Source organism: Aquila chrysaetos, chromosome 6 (assembly GCF_900496995.4).
Source record: "Aquila chrysaetos chrysaetos chromosome 6, bAquChr1.4, whole genome shotgun sequence".
Taxonomy (NCBI): domain Eukaryota; kingdom Metazoa; phylum Chordata; class Aves; order Accipitriformes; family Accipitridae; genus Aquila; species Aquila chrysaetos.
In genome coordinates, this window is record NC_044009.1 from 31,250,413 (window position 1) to 31,262,645 (window position 12,233).

General features: G+C 37.2%; 1 protein-coding gene across 17 annotated transcripts in view; it reads right to left on the reverse strand.

Moving 5' to 3' along the window:
* The window catches only part of MYO3B (myosin IIIB), a 213,629-nt gene that overhangs the window by 89,251 nt on the left and 112,145 nt on the right, over positions 1-12,233 (reverse strand). For all 17 annotated transcript variants that reach the window (XR_003924029.1, XR_005932734.1, XR_003924030.1 and 14 more), the window contains 6 exons: positions 11,873-11,999; positions 11,518-11,728; positions 10,283-10,430; positions 9,886-10,039; positions 7,816-7,904; positions 6,200-6,329 (listed from right to left, as the gene is read on the reverse strand). Coding sequence is in view for 13 of the 17 variants with exons in the window: in XM_030018870.1 (XP_029874730.1) it covers positions 6,200-6,329; positions 7,816-7,904; positions 9,886-10,039; positions 10,283-10,430; positions 11,518-11,728; positions 11,873-11,999 (859 nt within the window). In the remaining 4 variants the exon portion in view is untranslated. The remainder of the gene's footprint in view (positions 1-6,199; positions 6,330-7,815; positions 7,905-9,885; positions 10,040-10,282; positions 10,431-11,517; positions 11,729-11,872; positions 12,000-12,233) is intronic.

The window sequence follows — 12,233 nt, forward strand, 5'->3', positions numbered from 1 at the left end:
TCCCACAGTCTGCTAGTTAATATTAAAAACAGTATCATCTTCTGTCTAATACATCTTTTGATTCCTCAACATCAACACATTTTGAATTTAATTAGTATACAATGAAGTGTTAAGATTAATTACTGTTCACTAGTGTGAGATAATGTTCATTATAAAATTGAGAAGTTAGGCCAGAAACATGAAAATTGAAAAGATATCTCCTCTCTTCTGAGAGAAAGGTAAAGAAAAATTATTCTCAGGATTTGTTCTACAGAGAACGGCCTATTATGAGTCAAATCAGTAAGCTCATCAAGACCTGTTCTTAAACTTGCCCACTTTTACTTTTTTTAGGGTTCAGTTTGCAAGCACTTGGAGGCAAAAAAAAAATCTATGCCCTTTGCCCATTTTCAGTACAATGTAATCTGTGAAGTCTCATATTAAAAAAAGTGGACTTGTGCTTGGGCAACACCCTGTACCAGACATAAACAGGATAAATCTATCTTGACCCTCCTCAGCTGTTGTGCTTATTGCCATGTGCAATTCCAGAGATTCACTGACACTCTATATTTATAGGGAGTTAATCTCCACAGTAAATAATTGTTATGTCTCATATAAAGCTTTAGCAGGTCTGAGACCTTAACTTTGATCTGATAGATGGTTCTGTTTCTAGATGAGTTGATTTTTAGGGCATGTTTTGCATCCTACTGCCAGCAAGTCTTATAAGCATCGGTGTACTGCATTTGTCCTATGACACAAAACCTTAGGATATGAAGAGAAAGAAACACTGAACTGTAAAATGCTCAACTGAAAAACTAAATAAAATGTAATCCAACACTCTACCTCTAAACTCAGTTAAGCTACATTTAATTTAGCTTACTGATGTCCCACATCTGCAACCCAGTAAAGTTCACAATTGTTACATTGCACAGCTGTGGTTTAAAGCCTCTCTTTGCACACAACACACTGGCACCAAAGCAAAACCGATTAACTTTTATATGCTTTTAACATATGGACCAGTTAGAAGTAGGAAAGCCTCTGTGGCCTGAGTGATAATATACAGCTTCCATTAACTTGACCCAAATTCTTACAAAATATAAATTCTGATTCATCTTTAAGTAGCTAGATTATAATTACAGTGGCTTTGTTTCTGATTCATTTGACTTACAGTGCCTACAGTTATCTCTTAGAGGTGAAAATACTAACACAGAAGTACAATTATAAAAAGATTTTATTGTAGAATAAATTAGTAAAATTAAGATGTATTTGAGTCTTTTGCTCTATTGTGATGTGTGGAATTAAGAGAAAAAATCCGCTAAGCCCAAATGGAAACACGCTATATTTCAGTGCATAAGAATGACACACACCAAGCCAAGAGACCTGCCACTAAGTATCACTAGAGGAAGGGCTTGTGCTCAATAGAAGCGCACAGTCACAAACATGACAAGTCAAATCATGTTTCCACTGAAAACAATGGCAAAGCATCTATGATTTCAACTGGCCAAGATTTCACTCCATGCCCAGTAGTATCTGTTCATGGGACTGAAATGCAAGAAAATCCATTTGTTTCCCTCAGTTTCTGACTCTTCATGAGGAATCAGCTGCTATCAAAGTTATGGACAAATTAATATTGAGATAGTACTCTTGTCACCAAGGAGTAGCAAAAAGCAGTTCTTTAAAGGGATTTTGCAAAAGGCTCTAGTTCTTGTGTTCTTTAGTGTGCATAAAGAAAGCCTGAAACATTTTTTTCACATTCTCTCTTAACACACGGTCCATTAGTTTTTTTGGGGTTTTGGGGGTTTGGTTGTTTTTTTTTTTAAATATGAGACATACATTGTTTATAATTACTTTTTGTCTGAGGGCTGTAAGCAGAGCTGGAGACTCAAAGGCACAAAGAACACAGACTAAAAATCAATACTGATGAGAGGAAATGACCTTTAGGCAGGCTAATTATAATTAATTTGGTTTTGAAAAAATCTATTTTCCTCCTATTTTGGACAAAAAAATTCCCTTGTTAAAACATCACTATCCTAAGTCTTCAGTGAAGGTCGTGAAAACTTTCATCCCAGTTCTCTTTGACAGATTATACTCAAATATCTGGGCACCATGAACAAGGAGTGTTTATTGGCAATGGGCTAACATGTTGATACTATATCACTCTGAATATGTGAGCAATACCAAATGCTACCAGCATTATTAGACATGACATTGCTGTAGTGGTAATGGTACTCAGCTCTGTATTTATTCTACTCGGCCAAGGCCAGCCACTACAGATCCTGAGAGCTAGGACAGGGACATTTTCCAGCATCTCTATTCTGGTGGTGGGAAGGCTGGAGGATTTCCCCTTCCCTCCCTCCAGGTGGCAACTCTCCCCCCTCTCTCCAGCAAGGACCTAAGGCAGAGCAGAGCAACCCTGACAATAGCTCTAAAGGTCTGTAAGTCACAGAAGGGGAAAAAGTCTGCAGAGATTGTGTTTCAAGAGTAGAGAATCATGTTGTGCTGCAGCTTTTCTGAGAAGATGAAGCCCCTCTGGCACACTTCTCTATCCCCCCAGCATGATCTGGTCAGCTGGGGGATGTAAAGTAAGAAAGAGGAAAAGTGGAAGAGGGAACTGTAGTCTTAAAAAGGCCCACTGGTGCTTTGCCCAAGCAGTCCAATGGTACCACCACTTAAAGGTGATGCTGCAAAAATTCTTAAATATCAGGACAGGGAGTCAAATGGTCTGACTCCTCACTGATACCACTAGTGAATGTACCAAGGCTCTCCTTAATTTTTCCAGTTAAAGCCCCCTTTTCTTAGAAGGGGACTCATTTTCTAGATCATGATTTGTTTTCTTTCTGATGCTTTAGCCGCAACAGTGATAAACTAAAACTAGAGACAAACAGGAATGCGTTATATCTGAACGGGAACATGCATATTCAACTGGAGTAGTGGCAACTTTTTTTTTTTTTTAAATGCTCAACTTCTGTCTTGTATTTGGAGTAAATTCTACTTTAATTTCAGAATATACAGAATTCTCAGCACAAGAAGCTGTGTCTGTAGAAAAAAGTGACAAGAAAAAATATGGAAGCATTTGGGAGAATTGGTAGGTTAAACCAGACTGTGTTCATTCAGTTTTGAGGTTAAAGGTCCCTAGAAAGTGCGAACAGATTCCAAAACGTGCCGAAGGTGCCTAAGTTTCCACTGAAAGATGACAAAACATGCATATACACTACAAAATTAGTGCCAGAATGTTTAAGTTCTGGTGTCTCATATCAGTAATTGTGCACTCTCTTAACTATAAATTACTGTTACAAATGTATATTTAATGTCCTGCTGTTAATTCCTGGCCCTTTAAACTACACAGTCTGCTACTGTGAAATAGAAGCATTTGTTAAGAGGGGATAAGTATATTTGATAAATTACAGGGATTAACATGATCTTAAATTAGTAAAAGAACTTAGTCTTTTTAATATTTATTTTCTTGCTGCTGCTTAGTTTTTGACAGCGGAAGACATGACAGTTATATAAATATACTTCAAACAGAGGATCTTCTCGGGGTGGGAAAGGCATCTTTTTGTTCTTACTGGTATTTAAGAACCACATTTTCAGTAATTGTCAGACCCATGTTACCAGTCCCAAATTCCTTCTTGCTTCTGGGATAGCACCACCTAGTGACTCCTACACATATTGGAGATCGCTGCTTGGGAAAAACCACCTATGCTGCAAATTCCAGAGCTAGTTGCAAGCAGATGTGAGAATGTGCTGTCACTCATCTTCAAACAAAACACCAGAGAGACTGGCAGAAGGCTCATTTCAAGTCAGGGTTACCTGGAAAGATGCAATATAGCTTCCATGTAAATTATTAACTTTCACATCAGTCAGTAATCTACAAAAAACTGGAGAAAATTGTATCAGACTTATGAGTCTTAATCTGTATTTTTCCTGGTTTGCTTTAGGAATGAAGCAGATGTTGAGTGGAGGGAAGAGGGCTAAGAGGCAAGGAAGGACAGAGTATGATGGGACATTTACTCAGTTACTGTTCTTTTGTTTACAAAAGCCTCTTTGTAGAAAGTTAAGAGAATAGCATTATCTTTCTTCACTGAGCAGAGATGAAGCAGCATTGCCAGCAATACCTTCTGTTCTCAGCCAAACCTTTCATTTATCTTGCAAGCTGCCAAAACTAAACCTGGCAACAATCTGATTTTAGAACACAGAGGCCCCAGCACAGGATGTGAGTGCCAATTATATTAGACAGCTGGAAAAAATAGAGCAAAATCACAAAGACTTTTAAAAAATAAAAATGACATAAGGGTTTTAAGCTATTCTTGTAACACCATGCACAGGAGCATATGCACAATAATTTTTTTAACAGGATGTCCTGTACCAACTTGACGGAAATAAAGACAACACTCAACTTGCTGTGTGCTCTTCATGGAAAGGTATATGTTCTATAATGGGGGGCAGAAAGCGGGCAATTCATGTAAATAGGAAACAAAGAAGGAATGTAAGAGGCAAAGCAAAAAAAATGGAAATACACCAACTTGGTTACTATACATTAGTGCAATAAGAAGTATCGTCTTACTGAACCTTTTATGCATCTTGGGCAAAATACCCAAGTTCAGTGCTGCTGCCACTGAAAATATCTCTAAAAAGCCAGAGGAAGATGAATTTGCATGAAAGCATCAGCATTCTGATTTAAAAATAGCGATAAAATCAAAAGTATAATATTTACAATAATTGGGACTGATAACCAGGACAAAGCACTTAGTCTGTTGCATTCTGACAATAGCTCCAAGGTACAAAATGGCTAGTATGGGGTGTGGAGGCACATTTGACCACATGTGGGCTTTCTTTTTGCTTTGCTTGATCCATCCAGCATGAGTAAAAGAATCCCTTTTACCAGTTTAACACAGCCTCAAAAGTCAGAAGTAGACACAAAGATTCTTTGTTCCCTACTTGGGCACAAACCAATCCTACTTCATTCTTAAACTATAGCCCCCTCCATCTAAGCTTGTCATAGCTGAAAGGAGAGGCAGATTCCTCATTGGATCCTCACCTCTCAGGGACCTCTAAAAGCATAATTTGAAGGGGGGTAATCTAGATTCCCCCCTTTCCAATTACAGAAAAAGAACAGAAACATTGTAACAGGAATCTATCCTATGTAGGAAAAACAGATATTTTGCTATCAGTTTTACACGTGCATAGAAGGCTCCAATATATGTTTTTCTCCAGATGTTCTCTTTCTACATAGAAATCTCAAGAGAGGTTAAAGGCATCACCAGAGACTATAACTGGGCTACTGAGGGTCCAGAAATCCCAGACAGAACTGCTGGACAGGCACAGAATTGCATCTACAGCCCATGTACAATAAGCCTACACAGCACTACTTAGTGTATGTACACATGTTTCTACCTAAAACCACAACAACCTCATTTGCATGTGTCATATCAGATCCCAAGAATTTTGCAATCTAATACAATCCATCATATTTAGACTATTCCTTAGTATTACATCTTTTTCTTACCCATTATGAAAAAGATACTTTTGAAATGTAGGAAGTATTGAGAGTTGTGTACATTGTTGGCTTGTTTGCATGTATACTGCAGAACTATCATTTGCATAGGTTACTGGTATTCTGGCATCTAATCATGGAGAAATCAAACTTCATCTTGCTGTTTTATTTAGCTATAGATGTGTGTGTGCACTTTGTGTAAGTCAGTGTCAACAAGCTTTAAATCAACTGAATTAATTAATTCTAGCAGATTAGTATGTGTTTTTTATAATTTGTAAGAAACTTTATTATTGCACAAATCCATCTAAATAGATGGATATTACCACCAAAACAACTTGATCTACAAGGCATGATTTATGAACTGTAAGACACAGTACACAATAATCTATCAATTGAGAACCGATCTTAGTAAAGACTAAGAACCAAGAAACTCCCATATTCTCATCCTGCTCTGAGAATGAGTTCTTGCCCTACATGTTAGATAATCTTCCTTTCTCTGGAGTGAGGGATGAATCCTTCTGCCTGGGGTTTTTAAAAGAATTCATGTCCACACATTTAAAAAAAAAAAAAAATGATCATAACATTTTAGGAATGTTCTCTCTCTCTTAGGAAACTTTAAACAGCAGAGCTGAAAAAGAATTTTAAAAAAATTGTCCAGAAACAATTTAAGTTTTAGAGGAGTGGGTAGCTGAAGAGGTTGCAATGTGAGCAAAGCTGTGCAGAGAATACCTGTTTTTGTTAATGGGCTAGAGAACAGCTGCTGAAGAAGTTTGTTCTCTGAAGTTCGCAACAGCACCACTACGTCAGCAGGAAGAGTGTCTCTGTTCTTCTCAAGGAATGCACAGGCATCATATAACACCTAGCATGGGAAACAGAATCAGAAAAGTTGCCAAACAGGGTTACCCAAAAACTACTCTGTTCCTTAAAATGTAAACAGTCAAGATGACCAAGTAGACCAGTTGGCTCTGACAAGCCAATGAGTTATCTGCAAAGGACTTAAAATTGTACAGCTACAGCAGTGTCTTCGGAACGTGAACTGGATATAAACAGCACCTATATTCACAGCATGTCATTGCACATCAAATTGGGTTAAATGGCTTAAATCATGTTGTATTATGCTTTGTCACATCAAACTATGGTATGCATGATGCAGTATAACAGAGGTACCCCAATTAAAGCTTAAGTTGACAGTTTACGTGTGAAATAAGAAATGGTTCTCAGGTGCTCATCATCTATCTGTTGTCCGCACCAAACTTGTGATCTATAACTAGACCTGTGGAGGAACAGGAGTAAGTTGCACATCTAGGTACATTAAAATAGGCTTCTCACTGCTTTGAAAATGATAGTAGGAAAACAAAACATTCAGCTATTTCAATTATTTTAATTGTTTTTATTAGAAATTAATGCCTGGCTATTTGTATTCATGTAAGAATCAGTTAATCAGGCTTAACTTTTTTTCTTTTTTTTTTTTTTTTTTTAAACTGCAGTGATTTTTTAGACCTGTTTTATTATCACTAGCAATATTCCTCTCTAGCCTAATTCCACTAGAGTCCATTAGTTTACACAGAAACTGAATGCTCTCCTGCAATAGAGAACTGGCAAGTAGTGCTTTTATGACTTGGCCATTTGGGTACAAAGAATTTACTAAACCTGTGTGAAATTTTACAGTTATTCTTAAAAAGCCAGAAAGCTGCACAAAGTTTACTAGAACATATGTTAAAATTTTGGAGTCTTATAATGAGCCAGAGATAAGACTCCATTGATAATTATATAAAACTTGGCTATTTCATTTTGATTTTGTTTATAAACAAGGTTTTGGACCTGAAATCATAAGCAAAGCTCATGTTATGTAAAACAACTGGACTGTTATTCCCCATATAAAATAACATGTGAACTGCGCTAGATAGCTCCAGTCTTTCCAATGCTCTCTATAGGATTTTAAGTTCTATTACAGATGCTGTTTTACATTGTATTTTATCTGTATACTTATATACACACACACAGAACTATTGTGGCATTCACATGATGTTAACAATCACATAGCCTGTTCTGGCTCCAGAGAGTTGCTCGTTTGAAATGATTGTAATAATGGTGTTTCTGGTGCCAGATTTCTTTCAGAATAAAAGGTGGTTACTGTCTACAGAATTTGTGAAAGAGCCCTAAGGATAGGTTCTAAAATGGACTACTACACATGAAAATTTTATCGTAGATTCTAGGTTTCCATAAACTTTATCGTTTTGTCTCTTAAAATGAGGAAAAAAAAAATCAAAGCAGAAACTTTGGATAAAAAAAAATAATGACCATACCACCGTTATTTGAACTACATAAAAATCACATGACCTTACCTTTCCAGCATAGTGCTGAATACCAAATGACAGTTCCACTCCTTTTGGTCTCCAAAAGTATTTGCATCGTAAGTTATCTTCAAATTTATCTAGACATTGAGAAGAGACATTGATATAAGTGACTTAGAGTGACAAGTAAAATCTTCATCCTAATTAGGGACAGTTTGCTGCTCAAGAAGCCAGAACTACTATAAACACATATATCATCAGATTGCTCAGAAATAGCTGTGTACCAGCTTCTCTGTGCTTTCTTCAAAGCTGTCACTTCTGAGTTGAACAGCTCATTCTAAGCCAGCCCAGGAAGACTGTCTTTCAAATCCCACTGTTTGGATAATTTTGTGCATGGAAAACTATCAAATAAGAGGGGCCAATGAGAAGGTGTGATGACTTCTCATATTTTGCTATGAATTTGCTTATATGCATATATAGGGTTTGGAGTGGGTTTACTTCAACTATGTACATTCAAAGCTGTGCATATATCTCGCTTGCTTAAATGCCTATTATTTGTATTCTCCCCATCTTCCTTTCCCCATTCATTTAACTTTGTGCATCATGTTTTAAGTATACGTTAATGTCTTCAGGCTGGGACCTTCTCTCATTTACCTTTGGACTTCCACAGAAAAAAAGACTTCTATCTAAAACCTCTTCTAAAGAGGCTTTCTTTTTCTCATGACTACCTCTAAAGAGCTGACAGAAAAAGAAACACCACTTTCTAAGAAAAATGTCTTTTAGGCCCTGTGATATTTTGCATACTCTTTAATATTTTGTAATTAAATTAGTGCTGATACTGTAAAGCTTGCTATTATATTTCTTTATCTGAATAAGCAACTGGAGACCTGAGGCCAGAATCAATTCATAAAATTCTCTGTCATGTTGTGTAGGTCAGAAAATATTATCAAAATGTTTTTTCTAACATTAGAATTCATTAATATTTTGTGTTAGGTTTTTCTTTCTATTAACATTTAATCAAGCTTGTATTTAAAGCAAAAAGAACTAAGTTTGGAATTTTGGTGGGGCGGGGGGGGAGGGTGGTGGAATTAATGACTGTCTGGCACGTCTGGAGAGGGCAAAATATCCCAACTTTGCTGTCTCCTTGAGGGATCCTACTGTACTGTGTACAGATCAGCAGTAAGACTGATCGGGACTAGGCTAAGGAAAGTGCCTCTGTGAAAGTGTAAGTTCAATATTCAGTATTAACTGATTTACGGGACCCACATGGAGGCACTCAGCTTTAGTACACAAATGAGGACTGGAATGAAACCATAGCATTCATTCTATCTGTGACCTAAATTCAAGTTTCATCTCAGCCTAGCAGAAGTGAAAAATCTCGTACATTTATCATGCAATTTAACAGGCAGCTGTTATTTTTCTCTGACTAACAGTTTGACTCTCTGCTGCACATTCCATTGAAGGAACTGGAACTCTCTGTTTCCTGTTGCAGGGAAAAATGTAGCTCTAGTAAATAAAAGCAAGACAACAGTTTTAAACATGGCATGTGCTGCACTTTTTAAAGTTGGCACCAAGATTTGTTAAGATATACATAAAATATGCATGAAGGAAAGGAAATATTCAGCCAGATGGCACACCAGAAATAACACACACTTTCTATTTATGATGAGATAATCTGGAGTGAAGCAATATTTTCTAATTGGATAAACATGGGCCTAGGAGCCTGGGAGATCTAAATTTTACTCTCAACACTAATGCTGCTCACAGGGTGGTCTTAGGCACAAGATTCTACTATGTCTCAGCCTTCCCTTCAGTAAATGGGGATAAATGCTGCTTATTGTACCCCACATACAGGGACAAGACACAGGTTATTTCCTTGTAACACTGGAAATACAATAACCCCTTGACACCTGATATATAAGATAACTTTTGCAATATAAAACCAACAGAAAACACATAAGCAAAGAAAAATGATGAAGCGCAATGAAAAATATACTTATAATGTCAATTGAAATGGCACAGGCTCAGCAGGATGACTAGGCTAGTAAAACTTGAGTAAAGATGTCATTCCGCCCTCTCAAAATATATTTGTTATTTCCCAGAATTTTTGTTTGCACATACCAACTAAAGTTAGGTCTGTCGCCTGAGGAAATCGACTTTCTTCATCTAGCAGAGACAAGAGACCCATGGGTTTCTGGAGGAACATATCTAGAAGTGGACGGTTGTCCTCATACTCCACTGTAGTAGCATCAATTCCTTCACTCCGATATTCCATCTACAAAGTCACCAGCACAGTTTTAATATTGAACCAGTAAAAGCAACACCATCATTAGGACATTTATGATGCACAGCAATACTCTATAGGCCCCAACAACATTATTTACAAAACTTCAACTGAAAGATGTCATTATCTTGCATTTAAATCACATACCCATTTTATAGTTTATAATGTACTCCTGAATATGATCTATGGTTCAGGACAGCTGATTCAACTAGACCTCATCAGAGTTGAATTTACCTGCTCAAGTGCAAAGATATGTTGATTGAAATAAAACTGTATCTGTTCATTAGCAATATTTATGCACAGCTGTTCAAACGAATTTCTTGCGAAGTTCTCAAATCCGAATATGTCTAGTATCCCAACATTCATCCCATTTTCAGCATTACTGCATGTGAAAACACAAACAAAATTCATCATGGGCAACACCAAGTTAAAATAAAAATAAACATGGTAACCAAGATTGCACAACTGATTCATTCTGCTCCAAAAAGAGAGGAGAAGAAGTGTGTTTGAACCTAAAACAACTTATGCATTGTTCAGCATCGTTAACACTTTTGTTTTCCACTTGCTTCTTGCAGATTTCCATGAAGAAGGCAGGAGAATTATAGGTACATTATAGGTAACAGACCCTTAGCAGCCATATTAAAACAAGTGGTTTCAGTAGGCAGATCCCAAATAAAATATATTGTCTGCTCCTCCAGGTAGACAAAAGGTGTCAAGCTTTAATAGTACGTTTTTGCTGTAGTCAGTCAGAAGGGTAATTACCAAGTCTGCTGCTGCTACAAGCAGGACTGTTAAGAGCCCATGTGCTAGCTCAAATATACCACAGTCACCACTAGAACTGCAAGTATGGATAAGGACATGTCTATATGATATAGTGAAGTGCCAAGTAGAGATCTCAGATCAGAGGCATTTTCACACCACCTAAGGGGTTCTCTTGTTTCTAAAAATCTCTACAGCTGCTTGAAAAGACCAAAGCAGCCAGATCAGTACCTGGCAATGAAATCATAAGGATGCACAATGTGAACTTTTCTGTAATTATGAAAAACAAAAAATCATCACTTACATCTCAAGCAGCAGCACAATAATAACCTGAGATCTGTATTTACTACTAGCTTACAAAAGCAGGACTGTAAGGACTATGAATATTTTTCCGTGTACTCCAATTATTTACCAGCCTTTGGTATGATTTTAATGTTCACTACATAGGAAGCATCTTTTTAAAGAATTGTATGGCACTTTAACCACCCAATTTCTGTTGGGTTCAGCAGCTAAATTCCACTCAGCTCTTTGAAAATGTTGGGGTTAATGTCCTGGAAACAGAATTCAGTATCACAGCATGAAAGCCATTTTGAAGTCTTAGCCAAAATAAACACAGCACCCTTTCTGCAAAATCAAAAATATACAAATGGATGAACCCATCAAAGACCTATGCACAGTAAATACACATGATTTAGTGATGTGTAACTTGCCATATATTTTTATCTGGCTGAAGCAGCGTATTAATACGATTTACAATCCAGCTGAAGAGCCGGCCATAAAGTGCTTTAGACATGGCATCTCGCACGTCAGCTGCTTTGTCTACGGTGTTTGTTCGGATAATAGTCTCCCCTCGTGTTACAACACAGTGGGAGGTTAGGGCCTCTTGAAGTTCTTCTGACCCAATACTTAGTAGTGCAGCAGCTGAAAGACAGTGGGAAAAAGATACATGACTGTGATTATGCAGTGGAAATCACCAGGATTGCCCAACTGTTACCATGAGTTAGAGATTCTCACAAATACAATCATATTGCATTTACAGAACTGACAATGTTAAAATGTGTTTACCATTATCTAAGGCTTCTGGGTTGGGAACCTCACTTTTATCTGTTTGGTGTTGTGAAGAAATGGCAGCAAACTCAATATTTCCAGTATTTAAGATTCCAGTCAGAATTCTGTACACTGAGTACACTTCCTGTAACAGATGGCAAGAAGTACTTTTAAGGAATCCAATTACATATATAGATCATATTTAGGCTATGAAAGAAAAAGGTGGACACTGGAATGGCTATCAAAGCTTGTAGCTTGCTCTAAGACCAAGTTCTACAAATTCAGGTAAGCTCCTATTGACACAGAAAACAGTGTGATAGAGAATTGGGAATGGACTTGCCTGAGTACCAGCTAAGGCCTCAGGTTGGTCTTGGCTTCA